This window comes from Toxotes jaculatrix, chromosome 17, assembly GCF_017976425.1.
Source record: "Toxotes jaculatrix isolate fToxJac2 chromosome 17, fToxJac2.pri, whole genome shotgun sequence".
Lineage (NCBI taxonomy): Eukaryota > Metazoa > Chordata > Actinopteri > Toxotidae > Toxotes > Toxotes jaculatrix.
This window is the reverse complement of record NC_054410.1, coordinates 4,990,599-5,012,266: the sequence shown is the minus strand read 5'-3', so window position 1 is coordinate 5,012,266 and position 21,668 is coordinate 4,990,599. Positions and strand designations below refer to the sequence as shown.

The 21,668-nt window shown below is 40.2% G+C and overlaps 3 protein-coding genes and 2 non-coding genes across 8 annotated transcripts; 4 read left to right on the top strand and 1 right to left on the bottom strand.

Annotated features, from left to right (window-relative positions):
• The first annotated feature begins 955 nt into the window (after nt 1-955).
• oct2 (organic cation transporter 2) lies at nt 956-5,552 on the top strand. Its single transcript, XM_041061037.1, has 11 exons — nt 956-1,354; nt 1,912-2,015; nt 2,130-2,284; nt 2,660-2,828; nt 2,917-3,034; nt 3,177-3,280; nt 3,413-3,627; nt 3,787-3,895; nt 4,768-4,880; nt 5,013-5,112; nt 5,504-5,552. The coding sequence occupies exons 1-11, from the start codon at nt 956-958 to the stop codon at nt 5,550-5,552; spliced, it is 1,635 nt and encodes a 544-aa protein (XP_040916971.1).
• Nucleotides 5,553-7,263: 1,711 nt separating this feature from the next.
• On the top strand, nt 7,264-18,197 carry LOC121197776 (afadin). The gene is made up of 24 exons (XM_041061531.1): nt 7,264-7,359; nt 8,491-8,686; nt 9,145-9,251; nt 9,421-9,548; nt 9,655-9,752; nt 9,936-9,998; nt 10,129-10,334; nt 10,453-10,598; nt 11,104-11,198; nt 11,344-11,615; nt 11,959-12,102; nt 13,345-13,543; nt 13,689-13,780; nt 13,875-13,961; nt 14,094-14,159; nt 14,278-14,351; nt 14,604-14,722; nt 14,812-14,970; nt 15,104-15,198; nt 15,662-15,802; nt 15,949-16,842; nt 17,388-17,487; nt 17,593-17,644; nt 18,008-18,197. Exons 1-24 carry the CDS (start codon nt 7,264-7,266, stop codon nt 18,099-18,101), a joined length of 3,723 nt encoding a protein of 1,240 aa, XP_040917465.1. The 3' UTR covers nt 18,102-18,197.
• A 119-nt stretch (nt 18,198-18,316) lies between these two features.
• On the bottom strand, nt 18,317-21,035 carry dusp23b (dual specificity phosphatase 23b). 4 transcript variants are annotated; one of them, XM_041061533.1, is made up of 4 exons: nt 20,462-20,735; nt 20,004-20,046; nt 19,451-19,730; nt 18,317-18,682 (listed from the first exon to the last, which is right to left on the bottom strand). In XM_041061533.1, exons 3-4 carry the CDS (start codon nt 19,718-19,720, stop codon nt 18,497-18,499), a joined length of 456 nt encoding a protein of 151 aa, XP_040917467.1. In that variant the 5' UTR covers nt 19,721-19,730; nt 20,004-20,046; nt 20,462-20,735; the 3' UTR covers nt 18,317-18,496. The 4 variants fall into 4 exon arrangements, with proteins under 4 accessions (XP_040917467.1, XP_040917469.1, XP_040917466.1 ...); XM_041061535.1 differs by lacking the exons at nt 20,004-20,046; nt 20,462-20,735 and adding an exon at nt 20,940-21,035; XM_041061532.1 differs by lacking the exon at nt 20,004-20,046 and having other exon boundaries at nt 20,462-20,734.
• trnal-cag lies at nt 20,956-21,038 on the top strand. Its single transcript has one exon. It is a non-coding gene; the product is annotated as a tRNA-Leu (tRNA).
• Nucleotides 21,039-21,178: 140 nt separating this feature from the next.
• Nucleotides 21,179-21,261, top strand: trnal-cag. Its single transcript has one exon. It is a non-coding gene; the product is annotated as a tRNA-Leu (tRNA).
• Nucleotides 21,262-21,668: the final 407 nt, after the last annotated feature.

The window sequence follows — 21,668 nt, the reverse complement described above, 5'->3', positions numbered from 1 at the left end:
GCAGAGAGGGGACAAAAAAATGCAGCCAAGGGGCCACTGCACATGATTATACAAGAGTCTCTGACAGCAAAAATGCTAGTAGTGCGTTCTACTACTGAACATACACTATTGGTCTACAAAGGTCAATAATTAAGGGTTAAAAGAAAACACGACTACATGTACAGGCATGCTAGTGGTTCTTCTAGTCTGTACTTGGGCAAATGCTGATGCTAACAGCAGCTTGCTAACATGCTACCAATGAAATGCTGATGTTTAGCAGCATTTCAACACAAAACACAAAGCACAAAATGCCGCTATCATTGTCATAATCATAAATGAAAGAAAGTAAAAATTTTGACCTGATGATGGAGTAGGTAAGAAGTTAGGGGATCACCAAAGTTATCTGAGGGCAACGTGAATATCCAAAACACAATTTTATGGCAATCCATCCGATAGTTGTCAAGTTACGTCACTACAAACCACAAAAGACAACCTCATGGTTCCTAAACCCACAGCACCAGAACAGCCTTAAAAAAATGCAGGTAAAAAAGGAATACAGAGAATGTCTGGTACAGTAGGTAAAACAAGTTTTGTGCTACAGTTGGAGTTCTTTGTAGCTGATAAAAATAAGAGACGGCCCTGAAGAGAAATATTTCTCTCCCTGAATTGTTTTCCTTAGAATATGAATGGTGCAGGGACAAGAGTAAAGGGACCCTTGGTGTCTTGCAGACAGGGCGTATAAACTGCAGTGTGGTGACGCTGCACTTGTAATGGCATGATAAGCTTTGCTCAGTTCCTAGAAAAGATGACCAGTGAACCCAGAGGGAGAAAGACAGAGGGACTTTGATCAACACTTGGGCCTTACTGATGTCTTTAAAGACGTGTCTCCTCTTAGATATTTTCAGCTTGGAGCTGCTTTCACCCCTTAAAGCATAAGATCCAGCATCTTCTCCCAGACACTGCATAATCAGCAGAGATGGCAAATGTAGACAAACTCATCGAGCACATAGGAAACTTTGGGCCTTTCCAGAAGAAGATTGCCATACTTGGTTCATTTCCGTTGATAGTATTTGCTTTTGTACTTGTCGGAGTTGTTTTCCTAGGGCACACTCCAGATCACTGGTGCTGGAGTCCTGGGTCTGAGCGCCTCCAGGAGGAATGTGGCTGGACAGAGGTCGAGGTACGGGAAGTTACTGTTCCCCGCTCTGAACAGTCAGGATCATTCAGGCGCTGTGAGAGGTTTGATGTGGACTGGAGCACAAGCCAAAACAAATGCAACAAACTTGACTGGCTGTTGACTTCTAATGGAACCCAGTTGGTGCCTTGTGACAATGGATGGGTGTTTGATAAAAGCCACAGCACTATTGTTTCTGAGGTAAGCACATTGTCTTTCTACCTGGCAACATAAACGGTGTTAGAAGTCTTAGGTATGAGGATACTCCTGCCAGGTCACTGTATCAATAGATAATTTATCTGTCAAAAGTTTCCAGACAGGTTTTCTTATGTTGCTTTTACATTGGACTTTTATCCCTTAACTGATTAGTTAAGAGGAGACTCACTGTGCTACATAAATCACATGTAATACTCATGTGATGTTGTGCAACTCCGTTTACGTGAACCATGCTGTCCTGAGCAGCTAAAAACAACACAGGCAAGCTGTGTTTTCATGAGGAATTTTAGAAATTTCCTCTCTTGACAGTGTATTATTTTGTGGCAGTTCTCATATAAGGAAGGTTTTACACTGCTTTGAAATATTTTCCTGGGTGTTGACTTCAAACTTCAACCTGCTTTTTATGTCAAAAAATGTCCTTATGGTTTTCTGGATCTTTAGTTGAGTTATTTCTTGCAGTAGTACTAATAATTACACAAAAACACTGTTCTGTTAATTTTGGTTTTGGATTAAAAAGCCAAAATAAATTTTCTTCCACTTAGTTCTCATTGGTCTGTGAGAAATCCTGGCTCGCTGACCTGAATCAAGTTTCCCTGGCATGTGGATTTTTCATTGGCTCTTTTGTCACCGGCTACATGGCTGACAGGTTTGTTTTGCTCCAATAATTTTCAGTCGTTTTCTTTTCGCAATAATCCACTGAGAAGCATGTAAGTTCTTAATCAGTTTTAACAGTAATAAATACTGTTTGGTCTTTTCACAGGTTTGGCAGAAAGCCGTGTTTGACGGCATCCATGCTTGGCCTCGGTATCTCTGGTGTAGGGGTCATGCTGTCGCCATGGTACCCGCTGCTGCTCATCTTTAGATTTTTACAAGGGTTTTTTGGAAAGGGAGCGTGGACGGCCACCTATGTACTTGGTATGTTGAAACACTGGACCTTGTGTAAAGGAAAAGATTTTTTACAATAAAAAAAAGATCAACTCTCACAGAGTCATGCAGCTAGGCTACTCAGTACTCAGTTTAGACCGAATATGTAAGCCATAATCAAGCTTGGAAAATAGTAGATGGCAAAATAAGTAAGTGAAATGAGTTTGAGGACAACTGGGTTATTAAAAAGGTACACATATCTACACAAAGGTTAACATATCTGATCCTGTTTACTGCTGTCAGTCACAATGCCTCATACTAATATTTCGGCGTTTATCTGCATCTGTCAATCATCTCTGTCCTGTCAAAGACATATGTAAGAGTTTAGTCTGTCTGCTAAAACATGTTCTCTTTTTTTTGATGCAGTGATTGAGTTCTTTGGATCAGACAACAGGAAATTTGTGTCCATGATGAGCCGGACTTTCTACTCTATTGGCATGGTCATCCTGCCTGGTCTTGCTTACTTCCTGTCTTCCTGGAGGACTCTGCAGTTGGTCATGAGTGCGCCCTGCTTTCTGTTTATTTCATACCACTGGTATGGCTCCAGGACATGGTTTGCCTCACATGTGCCAGTCTTATTTATCTTTATAATAGCACTGATGCAGCTATTGAATCCAATACAGGCTTGTTCCTGAATCTCCACGCTGGCTGTTATCGCAAAAAAGAACTACAGAGGCCATGAGAGTTACTGCGAACATTGCAAAATGCAATGGGAGAAATTTACCACATAATCTTCCAGAGGTATGACAATATTTTGAAAGCTCGTGTAGCATATCTTTTGTGTATGTTTATTTAATCTTTGCTCCCCTTAGGAGCTGGGCAGATGCAAATCTGAAAATCTGTTTTACCAAATCTGACTGACCATTCAATTAATATTTTTCAGATAATTCTTTTGGAGGAAAAGAAAGAAGTAAATCCTGTGTCAGTTATGGATTTGTTTAGGACACCAAATATAAGAAAAAACACACTCATTTTAACTTATGCCTGGTAAGTCAGTTCTTCAGATTTTATATTGAGTTTTCTACTACTACTATAAAATACCATATTTATTGTTCTTGGGGGATGTGCTAGTAATCTCAAAGGCAAATTTAACTTGACATTTCTTTGTTTTTCATCCAGGTTTACCAGCACCGTTGTGTTTCAAGGCCTGGTCCTGCGGCTTGGGATCACAGGCGAAAACCTCTTGTTAGATTTCTTCATTTCTGCTGTGGTGGAGCTTCCCACCGGCCTCATCTTCTACCTGATGGTCGACAGAGTCGGCCGACGTTCCCTCATGGCCATCGCCAATTTCATTGCTGGCATTGCCTGCCTCACAGTCCCCTTCGTCTCCATGGGTAAGTACAGCTGACGGTGCATGTGGCATCAGGTGAAGAGCGAGACAGATATGGTGTGATGATTTCTCAGTTACTCAAGAATTGTCAGTAATGTCAACGCCTTGATTGGTAAAGTGATGATACCTGGTCTCTGTTTTCACTTTTCTGTCTTTGCCACAGACTTTGCCTGGTTGAAAAAGTTGATTGCAATCATCGGGAGGCTTGCCGTTGCCATTGGATTTGAGACTGTGAACTTTGCAAACACAGAGATGTATCCGACACCTCTGAGGTGTGAAAACACTGAGTGTTGGTAGATATGGTTTTTTTTTTATGAGCTGTGAAAAATGACAAACAAGCCGCATTTGACGTACACATCAGACAAGCAAGAACACAACCAGACGAAAAGTGGAAAAATGTGTCTGAGGGTGCAAAATTTAAAGTGAATATTCAAATCCATGAGAATAGAGCTTCTAGAAAATGCCTGAACTCACTGCAGCTGAGGAGACAAAAGATTTCTGAATCATTTATATTTACAAACATCTTTTCCTATCAGCCCTTCCACAACTCAAACACACATCTGTTGTCTTAGTAAGTAAATGAGAAGCAGGTTTAACCGGAACTATAAAAGGACCATACACTAATTTTTAGTAGCCTTTGTATCTTTAAAATCTAATGTCTGTGTGACATTTTTGGTCTGTCACTAGTTGGTCCAGCACTTTGCTCCAGACCACAACAACTACTAGATGAACAGCCATAAAACTGTACAGACACTGATGGTGTCACATATCTTAAAGACTTTGGTGAACCCCTGACTTTTCCTCTACTGCCACATTTGTGGTTTTGTGGTGTGAAATGTTTCAACAACTTCTGGGTTGATTGCCATGATATGTGGTGCACACATTCATGTTACCCTCAGGATGATCTGTGATCACTTCCAGTTCCATTTTCAGGTTTCATTTTCCAATTTAAATTTGGCCAGTACGAGGTTTTTTTATGACCAAATACCTTCAGAACTAATAACATTCCTCTCAGCATCAGCTGCGTGTAGTCTTGCACTAATTCATAGTTACAAACAAATACCAATTTGAAAACAAGTAAAATGAATATAAATCCCGTATATTTTATTTGATTGTGGCTGGTTATGTTTTCTATTACTCACAGAAATTTGGGCGTGTCAGTGTGTTCATCAGCCAGCGACATCGGAGCTATAGCAGCCCCATTTCTGCTCTACAGACTGGCCAGTATCTCACAGGAGCTGCCTCTTTTTCTTTATGGTAAATTTAAGTCTTCCACTTCATGCTGCCGTGTTCTGAGAAAACTCTTAGCTCTCTAAAATAATATAAGGGGAGAATTCAGACTTACCAATTTAAGGTGTCTTTTGCGATTTCTCGTTGCATTTGTTTCAGGTGTGATGTCGGTGCTGTACAGTGGACTGGTGACGATGTTGCCTGAGATGAGTGGAGTCGCCCTGCCAGAGACCATAGAGGAAGTAGAAAATTTAAGAGGGTAAACAGATTTTGTTAAAATCACATCATCAGACCTATTTATGTTTATCATCATTAGCCTACAGTTCTATACAGAACATATTATAATGTAATGAACTGATAATTGGCAGTGTCAAACCAACAAGAAGAAGACAACAATTATAACTCTCTGTTTCCTAAAACTGTTTGAGGATAATAAAAAAGACAAATGAAACTAAATGAAGCAGAAAAGTGTTTTTGACACAACTGGAAAAAAGTGTCAAGAGGTGGGAAGATGGCAGGGAAGGTGTGAGAAAAGGTGACAAACAGTGATGTCTGGGAGGCAAGAATATGCTTGTGAATATAGATTTACAATGTAGATTCATGCTTTAATCCTTAATGTGTTTGACTTGTGTATTTGTGTTTTCTGACAGGGGGAAAGACAAGTCAAAGGACACAGAGGGAAACAGCATGATAATATGATTGAAGCCGTGAAGAGCTGGAACATTACTGCATTATTTTCTATATATGTGCTGTGTTTACAATACACATGATGTGCTACTCTGCTCATTAGATTTACATCCAGTGAATAGTCCTGCAGACTGTACTGCCCTGGTTATTTCAGACTTGTGTTACATTAGATATTCTGTGGGGTTTAAAGGTGCAAGGTAGATTTTTACACTGTGGGGGGATGCAACACAGGAGGCATTTGAAAATTAAATTTAAAAAAGGACCCAAATCTTTGCAGTCTCACACCTCAACAAGGTTAATTTTCAGCAAAGAAATTGTGTCTCAGCTCTCTGAGTTACAGATGCTCTTGTAGAAGAGCAGAAGAATTGTTGCTTGTTATGCATTTGTCTGTTACTTAACAGGATTTATCAAAACTTAAAGGAGACTGGAAGGAAGAAATGTTTTGTTTTTTTCCTGAATCTGGACCATATAGCGCCACCATGTGTCCATTTATAAAACCTTCTGGAGTTTGTCTCTTAAAGGATAAGGATAAAGATATTTTATCTTTTCTTTTTGTCAGCAAATTCCACAAAAACACCAAAACCAGAAATGAATTGACACTACTGAGAAGCCTGATATATCTTATTCCTGTTATTAAAAACATGTTGTGACTCTGTGTGACTTTACTCCTGTTTGAGTAACATTTGTTAAACACTACTGTGTCCAGCTGCAATTTTTAAAGGAAAAACAATGAAAGATCATGCACTCTAAGTTCTCTCTTCAACATACACGCAAATAAACAGAATTATGCTGACGGGCTTCAGCCTTGTACACATTCCTCAAATGGATCATCATGACATAAAGTATAATGAGTTTTTCCTTAAAAGGCATCTTCTTTGCATTTTCCAGCATCCAGACAACAATACCCTTGATTGTTCAAGGCTGTTTTTTTAAGCTGTACTGTATATCTAATTGAGGGTTGGTTTTGTTAAGGCTTTTGTTCCATTGTAGGTTTACCCAGACTGCTTCAGAGCAGCCAACAAAAGCTGCCCCACATACATAGTGCCAACTGAATGGTGAGGACATGTAACCATAAATTGTGTTGAAAATCAGTGGTATGCATGAGAAGTGGGATTCCCTCAAGCGTAAATATCCATGTCGCTGCGAAAAAGAGGATGGAAATCTCTCATGGTGACTGTGGAAACGTCTCTGGGACTGCTGCACAGTGTCGGTATCTCATAACGACTTCTGCACCATGGTTAGAATATATTACAAACAGTTAAAAATGTGTAAATAGTTGCACCAGGAAACCCTTTGAAAACATACACTTTTGTTGGTGGAAATGATATGATAACAAACACAGAGAAAATGACAGATTAAATTTGGCCGACTATAATCATGTGCCTGTGATGGATATATGATTAGGAAACTGTTGGCCTCGCATAACAAAGATCCACTGACCCGTTAAATGAGGGCAGAGGGGTGCAGGGGTTTAGAGAGGGGCTGTGGATGTGGGGATGAAGAAGGCAATTATGTTTAAGAGCTCACCGCACAGCACAATGAGTTTATAACTAATGGGAAATAGAGTGGAGAAGGGGGTGGGTCTTAATAGATACTTAACACCCAAGACAGATAAGAACTTCTGTGTAACAGGATTTTTTATTTTTTTTATTCGTCTGTCATTTTCTGGAGAAAATCTGCAGGAGCCAGTCAGATAGAAACTTTGAGGTTTCACTGAGGAAAAATGCCAGAGGAGGAAGAACGAGAGAAGTTAGCCAAAGTCATCAGACAGTGGAACAACAACAGACTGGACCTGTTTGAAATAAGCCAACCAGATGAGGTGAGTCGCCTGCAAGCATCCGACTGGGTTCATACACCTCACAAAGTTTTAGTTTGGATTAACCTTAATTTTCTGCACAACTGTCAATGCCGCAGGTTCAGATGTATCTTTAGAGCTGTTTTTTTTAGCAAGTTACCAGTAACTGAGATGTAACGTACTTAAGTGGGGACTATTAGTTTCATCATGATTAATTTGCTGATTATTTTCTCGATACATAATTTTACTTATAAAAGGGAAGAAAACTGTGAAAAATGCCAATCAGAAGTTGCAGAGCCCAAAGAGACAATGTGAGATTCAAATGTCTTGTTTTGTCTGACCAAAACTCCACAACCCAAAGGTGTTGTGATAAAAAAAAAGAAAGAAAGAACTACCAAGGTCTGAACAGCTTTGATATTTATACCGCATCGTTATCATAACAACTTGTCTGGATATTTCACACACTCTGTCAATTACATCTCCTGCCAAGAAAACGACCTGGCCGAGAACATGTCAAGTGCTTTCCAAGTTTTGTTATTCAGTCAAAACATGTATCCAAACAGTTACATCGCACAATTTACCATATATTATATTAGTCTTAGTATATCTTCACTCTACCATAGAACAAGAGAACATTTTTTCTCTACTTCTGCTTGAAATTTGTTTAAAAGGATTAACTGACTGTCAAAATAGTTGTTAATTGTTTTTCTGGTGACTGACTAATTGCTTAATCAATTACGTGTTGCAGCTCCAAACAAAACACTGAGTTGATTAATCAAGAAAAAAATGGCAGTTTAATTGATAATGAGCATGATGGTTCGTAGCAGCCCAACAAAAATCAAATGTCAGCAGTTTGGGCATTATGGAGTTGTAACTGTACAAAGATCAGTGTTACAGTGTTCACAAATATACATCCATTTAGTTGTGACCACACATTTCACAGCACAACACTTGTGAATTGGGAAAGTCTTTCAGGGACATTTTGAAAGCTTTTTAAATTCTTAAATCCAAAGCATCATTTTATGAAAGGAAGATTGGCCTTCATTTCTGTATTTATTCTCAAAGCCTATTAAACTATATGGTCTCAGCACCCTCAACAGAAGAAGCATGATCATGGATGCACTAAAAAAGCTAAAACAGTTTTCTGTTTCCCAGCAGAACCTGGAGTTTCACGGCGTGATGCGCTTCTACTTTGAGGATCATGTTGGAGGAAATGTGGCCACAAAGTGCCTGCGTATTTGCAGCAACTCTTCAACTCATGAGATTATTGAAACTCTCTCAGAGAAATTCAGGCCTGATATGAAAATGCTGACTACAAGTTATTCCCTGCATGAGATCCACGCCAACAAGGGTAAGAACTGAAGGTTAATGAAGGTAAACTACATGCAGTAAGACTGAGTTCCTGAGATAGCATGTTCATAAGAATGGGAGGCAGGTGACCTTGACCTCTGACCTCCGACCTCCAAAATCCAAGTCTAATCAGTTCATCCTTGAGTCCAAATTAAAGTTTGTGCCAAATTTGAACAAATTCCCTCAGGGCGGTCTGGAGATATCACATTCATCAAAATGGGACGGATGATGGATGGACAACCCAGAAACATAATGCCTCCAGCCACGACTGTCGCTGGCGTGATGACATAAAACATAGCCACACATACTGATAAATCCCTATTACTGTACAACAGACTATAATACCCCATAGCCACAGGACATTTAGGCTGTTTATGTGATTTCTCTTGGTCCAGCTGTTCCACAAACTGTTAAGGTTTATGCTCTGACCATTTGTCTTTGTTTTTTATGTGGATTAAGAACGCAAATTGGACCTGGATGAGAGACCTTTAATTGTACAATTAAACTGGAACTCAGACAACAGAGAAGGACGTTTTGTTCTCAAGAAAGACAAGGAGAGTTTTCAGGTACCCTCAACCTATTATACATATTGCATGAAATAACCAGTTGTATCTGGACTCTAAATTATCAATTAATGTCCTATTTTATATGATAATCTAGTAAGTACTTCCTTCCTTGACACACACACAAATACAGTCTGATATTTGTGTTTTTTTAATGTGTTGAATGATAAAGGAAAACTGTCATGAGAAGGAGAAAGGAGGCATGATCCAAAACTTCAAGAGGACACTGTCAAGAAAAGAAAAGAAGGCAGAAAAGAGCAAAACTAAAGCGGCTGACAAGGTTTCAGGAGATGGGAATGGGTAAAATCTTTCATTGTTCACTATCAATATTTATTTTTCTGGTCCCAGGCCAAACTGTACCTAACTGTCAGAAAAAAACATCCTACCCTTTTAAACCAATATCCAGGTCAACTGAAAAGCCACTGAACAACAGCATCTGTGTGTCCAACCATGAGACAAAACACTGCACTGAAAACAAAAAGCAAAAGAGGCAAGATGCCTCGGGTGAGTAATACAGAAATTGTCATGAACAGTGCAGCGTAACGCATGAGCAATGTACTTTCCATATACACAATAAAGGCTTATTTCACTTCCAGTCAATAAGAACTTTGTTCTAGAGCAGCAAGTCATTGTAGTTGCGGCACCATATGACTTCTCTTTGCTAAATAACAGGTGTAAAGCACCCAGGAAGTCATCCTGACTTTTCGGATCAGCCTGGATTACCATTTGGGATTAAATTCTGTAACAACTGTGAGTATGAGATAAAAAAGGTGTCCTTGCTCGGTGTCATTTTCTAGTTTAATACTTGTCAGTTGAAAACTCACTGCCCTTTCTCTTCATAATGTCCTCCTGCCCCCTGCTGGTGTCTTTCACATTTCAGCTGAGGAAGCCTTCCTGTCTGCAGTCATAAATTACACCAACAGCTCCACAGTTCATTACAAGCTCTCACCTGCTTACATCCTCTATGCTGTGGGACGCTTTGCTCTGCAGCGCCATTACAAGCAAGGCTCTCAGCCCTCAGGACAAACGCACAGTGCAACCTCCATCACTAACAAAATGGTGGCCATGACAGGGAAGGTCATCCAGGCAAGTCTAAGAAAACGCTTACTCACTTGAGACTGAATAACTGGCACAGTGTGTTAGCAAACTATAAACCAGGTGTTCTGTGAGTTTAAATGACAGTGCTGCTGTATTTGCCCTTCAGAGGCAGCAGACCAGTGCCGGGGCTCTTGCCTTCTGGATGGCCAACTCCTCTGAGCTGCTAAATTTCTTCAAGCATGACAAAGATCTCTGTCCAGTCACACAGCAAAGTCAGCTGGATCTCTCCCACCTGGTGCACAAAGCTTACAGGTAAAGCTACTGCAAGGTTTAAGAGCGTTTAGATTCATAGTTAAACTACAGCACACACTCAGCAGACCATCACCTCCACCCTCTCATCAATCAAGTCACTGTACTACAAACATGTAATCATATCTGACCCTGCTCACCTCATCATTTATCAAGGAAACATACCAAATATTTGTCAGTTCCAGTTTCTACAATGTGGGGAACTTTCCTCTTAACAATTACTCAGAAAAATAATCAACAAATTAATCGCTAATTAAAATAACGGTTAGTTGCAGCCCTAGAATATTGTTCATGAAATTTATAGTAACTTATTTATCTATCTATGCATTGTAGCTCACAGAGCAGAGTGAATTTAGCTGACCTACATTGTGGTACAGAACAAATTCTCATAACCCAAGCTGTAAGGTCATTAAAGTGAAGTCATTAAATCAACTGTAAAAATTCCCAACAGTTATATGGATTGTTAGCTAAAGAAAACGTTTTTATATGTGTGTGCTATTGTCCTAAGCTGCCTGCTACAGTGTCTACAGAAAGAGTTAACAAAGCACCTGCCAACTTTTTTGATTGATCCTGAGCAACATGGTGCCCTGCCAGCTGGTATAGGTAACTATTTGTTCATTTAATACTAATGTAATGCTAAAACAATAATTATTATTATTATGTAGTTCAAGACTCTTGTAAGAGACATTTAGCATCCTTAATCAAATATTATCCGGAGGTTTTAGAACTCATGTCCTGTCTGTTACAGAGATGGTGTTGAACACCTTAATGAACACCATGTCTCTGTTACGCCGCTGTTGGGTCAACCCTGCCCTCACCATCCAGCTCTTCTCCCAGCTCTTCCATTTCATCAGTGCCTGGCTCTTCAACCAGCTCATGAGCCCAGAGGCCAACACTGCAGGCCTGCGCTCCCACTACTGGGGAGCAGCTCTCCGTCAGAGGCTTACTGCTATCGAAGCCTGGGCGGAGAGGCAGGGCTTGGAGCTGGCTGCTGACTGCCACCTCGGACACATTATCCAGGTCCATGCCTCCCTGCACTACATGCCTGAATATTGGTTAAAATCACGGCTTAGACTGGGCTTTTTTGTTCAGTAATGTTAAGTTTGATGTGTAGGTACACTACATTACCTTGTTTTAAATGGCTGTAAATCCATATATTTTCATACTCTAAAATATGATGATAAACATCTCTGGGCATCTACATTATTCATTAAAGATATGAGCTTTTGTGTTAGATGATTCATTTCTGAACTTGTTTATGCTTTGCAGTTTTCATCTCAGGTTTTATCCACAGTTTCTGAGCACATATTTGATATTTCACTGGGTACAAGCTGTTAAAATAGCGTTGCCTTGCTGTTTCTAGGCAACCACACTCCTGACCATGAATAAGTACTCAATGCAAGACGCGAAGGACATCCAGAAAACCTGTTTCAAGTTGAACTCATGGCAGCTGCAGATGCTGTTAACCGGCTACCTCTATGCAGACAATGAGCCTTGCATCCCCCCTGTGAGTACTTTGGGTACTTCTGTTATTTTTTCTTTTCCTGTTTGCAAATAAAACTATGATGCTGCTTTTGAGACAAACCCTTGCAAAAGATTTTTGATCTGAAGGGGAATTGGAGCAGTACTATTGCTACTAATAATCAGAGCTCAGTAGCCAGCTCCTGTGCATAGGGAGCATACAGAGTTGATACCTGGGGTATTTGGTATTGATAACAGTACACAGAACTTGACCACTAGATAGATATAATCTCAAGTTATACAATGACAGTGGGGGAGTGTAGCAACAGCCTCAGAACAAAAGCTCAGCAGTATAGATTTAATAATATGAATAATTAACAACGACGAATATGATCATGAATAATATATGACGAACAGTCCCGTTGTCACATTACCGGTTTGCTTCTGAGTGAAATGTTCCTCTAATACTTTGCTGAATATGAGGTGTGTGGAACTACCTGTCCCGTGAGTGTCAAAATGCAAATCAAGCTTCCCATTAAACTATTATTACAGGACATTCATTTCATAAATAGGCACCACGATATTCATTTACAACACAGTCACTCTGAGCCAACTTACCGGAGTTCAGAACGTTTCCCAGGTTAGGTCGCGGATTTTGTCGGGGAAAAAAATCACGTTGAAAACTCCACTCGAGTGGCCGTTAGCTTAGCCAAACACACAAACTGACCGCAGCTGAAACACGGACAAAAAAACAGCAAGAAATAAGCACTTGGCTCGTTAAAGAAAACCAGTCATGGTTAGAGGCACAAATCTCCACGGGTAGCGGCTGGTATAAAGTTAGCTAGCTACCTGCTAACGACAACAAACGAAAAGAGGCGCAGACGTCACAGTGGGCGGGGCTTTGTCAATTCGAATTTCCCGCCTTTACTGAAAAAATGGCTGCGCTCGTTACTGTTGGAAGCAGCCATGTTGGGTAATTGATCAGAAATCAAAATAAATAGAAATATCTGAAATAAATATTAGTCTAGCAGTACCGCTCTCAACACTCATGTTTCTATTATACTACTGCAACTAAAACTGCACTACTACTGCTGCCACAACAAGTAATTTGCTACTACCAGTTGTTAAAGAAGAATTTATTTTAACTGCTTTACATAGTGCTGGCGTCAAGGGTCACAGCAGGCAGATTGGAGCCTTGTCACAGAATGACAAATGCCAATCTGTATGCGAGAACGACCTTTTCCTGAAATATTTCTGCTGTCTGATCCACTTGTCATCCTTGCTGCAGGATTTGATCGATGCTGTAGTGACGGCTACACAGGCCTCAGCAGATAACTTGATTCGGAGCGAAGGACGGGACATCCAGCTGGAGGAGAGCCTTGACCTCCATCTGCCCTTCCTGCTGCCAGAGGGAGGATACTCCTGTGACACTGTGAGAGGAATCCCTCCTGGGTTTATGGAGTTTTTGGAGCCGATTTGCCGGAAAGGTACGGGATTCTGAATAGTCTGTCCTATCAGCAAACAGTCAAAATCTGAAAATCATATACCAGGGATGTATTGTATCTAAGAAAAACACACCTAAAATAGATTATTTGTCTAGCATTTGTACTGGATGACATCCTTGTCTTCCAGGTCTCTGCTCTTTAATATCCCACCCGAACTCCAAAGGGGACTGGACCATGTATTTCAGTGACCCTACACCTCCTGTAGAGAGTACACACTTGGTAAATACTTGGTGTTCTAGTTGTGTTGAGAAATCATTTAAATTTAAAAGATAAAGTCAGGCATTCATTCAGCAGTCACTATTTTCTTCGACAGGCAGGACACAGAGAGCCAGAGACTGTGACTATCACACTGAATAAACCTCTCAACAGTGGGATGGGGGTCAGCATCGTGGCTGCCAAGGTGACTACCTCAGTTTTGACCAAATGTTTTTCCCCTAATTGAGATGCGCTCACAAACTGGAACACTTCAAACACCAAAACTATCTGCAAGACATCTCAGCTAATTAACACCCTCCCGCCTATTTTGCCACAGGGAGCACGGCAGGGTAACCTTGGGATTTATATCAAATCTATTGTCAAGGGAGGACCCGCTGAAATGGTGAGAGCTAACACATTTTTGAAACTTGACACGTAGAAAAATAAAAAAACACTGAATAATTCTAATTAAATTATACAAGAAAAGATAGAAATAAATCTTGTGTGTCTTGTGTGTGCAGAATGGCAGATTAACAGCTGGGGACCAGCTGCTCAGTGTGGATGGCAAAAGCCTCGTTGGCCTCAGCCAAGAAAGGTAACTACAAAACAGCTACAAAGGAAAATTAATATGTTTAGACTTGTTTTTAGGGATGACAAAACAGGTTTTGTTTAGTTGGTTGACCGCTCTGGTCCAGACTGAAATTATGTCTAGAAATGATGATATTAATGACATGAAATAAAAGTGATGATAGTCACAAACAAAACTATTTTTCAAGGGACTGTGTTGCTAACAGTTAAATAAGACATTGAAATGAATGGTGACTATATTAATCTTATTTCAATTTAGGGCAGCAGCTATTATGGTGCAAACCGGCCCTGTTGTGACCTTACAGGTTGCAAAATTTGGAGCGAGCTACCACGGCCTGGGGGCTCTGCTGAGTGAACCAGCTGCAGAAAAAACTACAGGTAAGAACCGAATACACACAAAACCAATATATTTTTTTCTCACTTTCTGTTCTTTCTGACCTAACTGAGACAACGTCTTGCTTCACAAGGCAATAAAAGCAATGCTAAGCCAAACGGCGAAGCGCTCATTTTGTACAGTGTGGTGGATCCTGGTCCCTCAGAACAGCTCCATGGAAGCAGCAAAAGGAAGAAAGATCAGATAATACAGAGAAACAGGCAGCTTTATCGCTCCAACCCCAACGTGACCAGTGGGTGCACTTCTGTTTTGATCACTTATTGCTGCTGAGTCTATCCAGTAAATGCCTTAATGTGAAATATGTTTAATGGTTATGGATGAGTCATAACTCCCACTCCAGTGATTTTACTTTCTCCTTATTTCAGCAGACTTTTGCCTAGAGGATGGAGATGAACCTGTTGACCCCGTTGGGAGAGGGAGCAACATTGCTGCTGTTTCCAGTATCAACCTTTGCTCTGATGTGAGATATTTCTAGATTTGTTAGATATTAGATCTTATTTCTTACACCTCGGTTGTTTGTGGTGGAGGCTGAACACTGACTAGAAATATAATCAAAGATTATTTTTTACTGCCACCGAAAAGGACAAGTCATTTTACTCTGAAAAAAATGTGAAAATGTAATATTATTTATTTATAGTTTCTCTACACATTCATGTAAAAAATACTTGTAATATTACTTTATTTGCAATTGAATTTCTGTTACAGGTTATTTTTTTCCTCCCAATTTTTACAACTTTTTTGACAGTAAAATAAACAGAACTTTTTGTGGTTTAAAGAAAAAAAAGAAGCTGAAGTCATTCAGTCACATTAGAAAAGTGTGCCAGCTAAACACTAAATGCTTAGTTACAAACATGTACTGCTTTTAAATTAATTTATGACACAAAAGGACCTGTTTTTTTGTTTACTTTTTTGCCTCTATCCAGACATTTCACAGGGAATACTTGACACTTCCAACTCCTAAATCACAGGACATGAACATACCTGAATCCAGTCGACCACAGCAAACATTTAAAGCCTCTCTGACACCTTTAAATGGACAAAGCTCCAGTAAGAAGACTTTCATGGTAAGTCTTGATGTCCCTCTGGCACTACAAATATATCATCATATGTTCTACTTTCTAGGAACAATAAACAAAGGAAAACTGATATAGTGTTTATAAAAAGAACAACTACATTAATATTACTAAAATGTTTGTACTTACCCCTCTAGCGTCAAGCACTCTCACAGGAGAACTTGTGTATGGACAGTGGAGGCCCCCTGCTGGACAAAAGGCAGAACACGTGGGAGCATCAGGACTGGAGTGCAAAACAAACCATGAGCCACTACTCGTCTTTCCCCATTCGCTCCAGTGTTTCTACTCATGACATCCTCTCTGATAACAGTTCTCCCAAAAAACTACAGCAGGGCACTTACACAAGTGGCGCTGGTGTCTGGAGAGCCCCTTTTTCACAGCATCCAACGCCTACGCCCTCTGTTCAGCCCGTGCGTATAGACATCCCCGTGACCAGAGCAGTGAACACGCAGTCAAACCCTCCGCTCATCACATTCCAGAGTTCAACTTTGCTCTCAGTGAAGATGAGCCAAACTCTTAAAGGAAATGGACATAAACAGAGTTCTCAGAACCAAGCTAACCATATTTATGCATGCCCCATTTCCGCGACCAAGAAGCTACCTCAGCCCTCACTTTCATCACAGCAGCAAAGACCCAGCATATTCAGGAGTCAAGCAGTAAAACCCCAAGTAAGCATCACTCCAACAAAACATGTTTCCTTCCAAGAACCTCCCACTCAATGGAAGCAGGTCACAGGTCCTAAGAGGCAAAAAGACCCCCAGGAGCTGGCTGACCCGTGGAGGAGGGAGGCCCAGGAGAAGCTGGAGAAGCAGCAGAGGCTTCAGGTGGTGGACCTCCTGGAGCAGGAGGTGCAGGAGCTTCAGGCTAAAGCGAAGCGCACTGCGGTGGAGAACGACCGACTCCGCAAACTCAGCCTGGAGTGGCAGTTTCAGAAGAGGCTGCAGGAAATTCAGCAAAGGGGAGAGGATGAGGAGGAGGATGAGGATTTGGACATGATGGTGACGATACAGCAGCTGGAGACGAGAGCACAGGTGAAACACACAGCACAGCACAGGGCTTAGTTAAAGGGAAAATCCACCCCAAAAATATTTAGACACGGTTACAAAAACAGCTGTAGGAGATGGGCTTGTTACTTTTTTCGATCCATTTTCTGGTGTACATTGATTTTGAGGGCGTTGCTCAGAGGTTTTCTGGGAAATGTAAGCAGTTACTACTAAATAGAGATTAGTCAGGTTGACATTACAGTTTCACTTGGTAAAACATGTTTATAATGTTGTGGGATCTAGTACTGTTCTTATCATACAGGTTATACTGCAACACAACCTGTAAATTACTACTCCATGATCACAGTGTACTGTAGTGTTTTAGGAGTAAATATGGTATAAATATTTCTTCTATTATCTTAAAATATCAGTGGACCATAACTACAAGTCATAATAGATAGTTAGAATCTTAAAATTTAGAAATGTTTTATTAAAACTAAAACCAAGGTACACTGGTGATCGCCTTGTAAGTAGTTTGATGATGTTTAAAAAACTACAACAATCTATATGTAATACTTTTTTTCCACCATTAGAACAAGAGAAGCTCCGGAGGAAACATCAACAGTGAATTGAAAGAGTTGGAAAAACAGACAGAAAACTATCTTTCTCAAAAGGAAGACAAGGCAAAGACAGGTCATTGTTCAATATTACATGATAAATAATTATATATGTCGCAGTCAGTTTCATAAAGGAGACAGTGCTCATCAAATATATATTTTCTTTATTTATGTTTGGCAGGTCAAAGACCAATTGGACTGAATGAAGATGTTCATAACTTGGCATCAAAAGAGTGAGTTTACATTTTTTGGCAACTGAAGCAAAACACTGAAATTAAATCAGAACTAATACGAAGCTATTTATGCAACATTTCTACTAAAGATGACTTAATGACACAGAAATGTACATGTACAGTTATGTCATTATCACAACAAGCTGATTACATAAGTCTGCTCTGCTCCTTATATTTCTTCCATTCCACTTTACAAGTGTTTGAAAAAGAAAATCCCTGAGTAAAATAAATCAGCAGACTATGCTCTATAATTATATTTTAAAACAGCACAAGCTACTATTTGTGTCCCTATAAATAATTATTAGTAATTATTATTATGAGTAATAAAATTCAAGTATTTCTGCTCATATTGTTTATTTGCAGAAACCAGGAAAAGAAAATCAAGAGAACGACGGCTCCTGAAAAGCTCACATTCAAGGAGCGTCAGCGTCTCTTTTCCGTGGAGTCCAGTGCATAAGTGAAGGTTAAAGCCATGTAAACACAAGGAGAACATGTCTATATAAAGCAAAGTAATAATGTGCTAGCAAAAATGACAGTATACAGTACCATTTAAAAAGGCAGTGTGTGTATGTATTAACTGTAGAAATGTCTGTCTTAGTTAAATGTCCCACAGGCAGACTGTGGATAATTTCAATATTTGAGTTCAGTGCTCTTTTCTAGGTCTTTTTTTTGTTGTTGCTTGTTTAAACATACTTTTTTGTATTTTCCTAATCCTAGCCAATAAAGTATTAATTTAGAAGTATAACTGAGGCACTTCTTTCTATTATTTTGTACTTATTAAAAGTAATAATAATCATTGGATGTTTGCTTCCTAACAGATGCAAAACTGTTGGTTTAGTCCCTGTGTAAAAGTTACTTTGTGCGCTGGTAAAACTGTACCACTGCTTTTTCTTGTTCATGAGTTTCGATTGAGCCCCGCCGAAGTCTGCGGATCTCATTGATGGCTTCAATGCCTGAAATCTTCCTCGTCTTCACCAGGTAACAGGCCAGCATGGTCCCTGTTCTGCCATGGCCATGCATGCAGTGAACTCCTACGCCCTGAAGAAGAACAACACAATATTTATTTTACTAAATCCCCTGTAGCTACTCACACACCCTGCATTAGTTTCTGTTATGAGACAGGTATCTGCACTTTTTTTTTGCAAGTTGCAAAGCTGAAGAAGTTGCTGTCAACCGACAGGAAATTAAACTTCAGATATTTTGATTATTGATTAGTTGTGAAAGTTTTTTTTTCCAGCAAACAGTGCCAAACATCCACTGTTTCATTGTCTTATAAATATGTCTGGGTTTTGGATGACTAGTAGGACAAGCAAGCAATTTGAAGACATCACTTTGGGATTTGTCAAAAGTATTTTTCAGTATTTTCTGACATAAACTTCAGCTGCACTGCTGCAGAAATACTGACCTTTTCTGACTACTTAAGAGGAAAATCAGGTACTCTAAACAACTGACTAACATCAGTAAGAAACATGGTGCTGGCAGCCCTTGACAGGCCATATGCAGGGGGGTTAAAAATTGAATGTATGGGATGCAATTCTATACACTGACAAAGTCTATGACAGCCCTTTTCCTTCTTTATTCATGCACTTGGGAGGAGCTGCAAAGTTGTGAAAGGCAGTACTTCTTTTCCACTATCTCATGGGCTCCATCAAATTCAACTAAACGTGATGCCAAATGTTTTAGGTTGAAGTACTGAAGCTTGTGTCTCAGGCTACAGTACAAAACTTGACCCTGGAGAGTCCTGAAAGTACTATAAAAGAATAACCATCAATCACGTCACAGTCTATCAAGTATCTAAGATCCTACCTCCCCCTTGGAGTTGGCCTCTTCCACGATAGAAAGGAATCTATCAATCTGACTCGGTGAAGGAGGAGTGAAGTCAGCTATCTTGATGTGGTGCAGCTGCAACTCTGGGCACGAGTCATGGTACGGTGGTTTTCTCTCACACAGGCAAACCAGGTGTTTTATTCCATTGTCCAGCAGGTACTGGTATTCACATGTCATCCTGGGCATTGCCAGTCCTGCCAGTTTGCCTGGCTCTACCCAGGAGAAGTTGTGTGGGGGGCTGGAGGACATGATTGTCAAACTGAGGAGAGAAAGAGAGAGCCACATCAAGTTCATTTTCACACACCACTAATATGATTATTAAAACGCTCAGTTATGCAGTGAATAATTGCCATTTAAGTACACATCAAAAATATCCAGTCTCTCTCTGACAAACTCATGGATATAAAACCAGGCATAAGGCCTTTACAGAAGTACTATTTTATTTGTAAGTACCATAGCCTGGTGAGACAAGCTCCTAATATTTTTACCTGGCTTTGGCAAGTACTAGAAAAACAATTTCAGTAAATATTACCTTTCCAACAAGGTGAATAATTCAAGTGAAACGGCTGTTGAGCCTGCGAGAAAGTGCGAAAGGCAAACACTACAGGAGGGAGGTACAGTGTCAAATAGCTATTTGTCTAGCCAACATTAGCATACTGGCTAGTCCAGACAGTTCAGTGTCTTACTGAGGGATTAGTTTAACCGTACATATTTCAACACAATAAAACACAGGCCCGATGTGGAAAAACACTCACCAGACTCCACCTAGCTTAACAGAAAGAACAGAAAAATAAGACAAATGCGTAGCATCTAGTTTAGCTAACTGTAGCAAGAAACTAACTCAGAGCCGGTTGAAGCTAACTAGCTAACAGCAGGAGTCATATTTATACCAACTCGTTGCTCTAGCGAAGACGTTCAGTGTCGGACTACGATTATTAAACAAGCCTATATCAATGGTCCGTCTCTCCCACAAACCACCTGCGAAGTTACCTGTTGTTTTTTTTTCTTCGTGAGGAATGAATGTTCCGCTACGTCTTAACCTGCTGCTATCTAGCTAACCATCAAGCTAATTTCCTGAGTTGAATGAGAAAAACCCTCCGTTTATCACCACACTAAAAGGAGCTACAAGCACATTCATTATATAACCGAGGATAGCTTAAGTCTGTTGCAATTCTAGGTGGGGTGCTGCCGTAGTTAAGCGTACAGACACATCGGTGTGGAAAACAGCTGTCACTGTACATCAGTTATGAAAAGCGAGGTGAACTTTCGTGTTCACGCTGAGCTAACTCATGGGAGCTGTAAGAAAAAACAGCAGCTTCGTGAGGAGGAAAAGATGTTTTAACGGTTCCATCAACATCCATACTGTATATGTTTTTTTTTTTCTTTTAAATATTATTACACTAAGATGAAAGACATCAAACCCTATCAATAACCTGACATACATGGTGAAGGTTATAAGTCATCCTACCAAGAATGGAGCTCAAGTCAGGATGGCCGAGCGGTCTAAGGCGCTGCGTTCAGGTCGCAGTCTCCCCTGGAGGCGTGGGTTCGAATCCCACTTCTGACAGTAACCTTTTCTCGTATAGGTACGGTCTAACATATCTGTGAAAGGACAACCTTTTCTCGTACAGTCTAACATAGCTGTAAAAGACGTAATGTGAATGATTTCACAATTGTCACAATAAAATTACAAAGTGTGGTATTCAAGTCAGGATGGCCGAGCGGTCTAAGGCGCTGCGTTCAGGTCGCAGTCTCCCCTGGAGGCGTGGGTTCGAATCCCACTTCTGACAGTAACCTTTTCTCGTACAGGTACAGTCTAACATATCTGTAAAAGACGTAATGTAAATGATTTCACACTAATTGTCGCAATGGTCGTGTTTTTATGCTGTATGGAATCAGCAAGAACAATGGAAGAAGTATTTAGATGATTAAACGTACTAATATCACACTGGACAAATACAGCAGAATTCCTAACATAAATATGAACATATTACCCCAGTTTTTGAAGCTCTTCTTTTACTGGCTCCCAGTCATGGATGGGAAGACATGAACAGGCCTACCAAGCACAGGCCGAGTGGGCATGAGAGGTCAGGAGTGCCCTGAAAAAACAGCCACAAAGAGTCAGATAACAACCACAGATACAAAAGAACCAAAGAAAGAATAAAATCAACCATCAAGAGACACAAAATGACTGTAT

Bases quoted from the DNA above. Each gene is read 5' to 3' on its own strand.
- oct2 (XM_041061037.1), top strand. From the start codon at position 956: ATGGCAAATGTAGACAAACTCATCGAGCACATAGGAAACTTTGGGCCT. The intron at 1,355-1,911 runs GTAAGCACATTG...TCTTCCACTTAG, and splicing joins ACAGCACTATTGTTTCTGAG to TTCTCATTGGTCTGTGAGAA. The intron at 4,881-5,012 runs GTAAATTTAAGT...CATTTGTTTCAG, and splicing joins GCTGCCTCTTTTTCTTTATG to GTGTGATGTCGGTGCTGTAC.
- LOC121197776 (XM_041061531.1), top strand. From the start codon at position 7,264: ATGCCAGAGGAGGAAGAACGAGAGAAGTTAGCCAAAGTCATCAGACAG. The intron at 8,687-9,144 runs GTAAGAACTGAA...ATGTGGATTAAG, and splicing joins TGAGATCCACGCCAACAAGG to AACGCAAATTGGACCTGGAT. The intron at 17,645-18,007 runs GTGAGTTTACAT...GTTTATTTGCAG, and splicing joins CATAACTTGGCATCAAAAGA to AAACCAGGAAAAGAAAATCA.
- dusp23b (XM_041061535.1), bottom strand. From the start codon at position 19,720: ATGTCCTCCAGCCCCCCACACAACTTCTCCTGGGTAGAGCCAGGCAAA. The intron at 18,683-19,450 runs GTAGGATCTTAG...GTTCTTCTTCAG, and splicing joins AGGCCAACTCCAAGGGGGAG to GGCGTAGGAGTTCACTGCAT.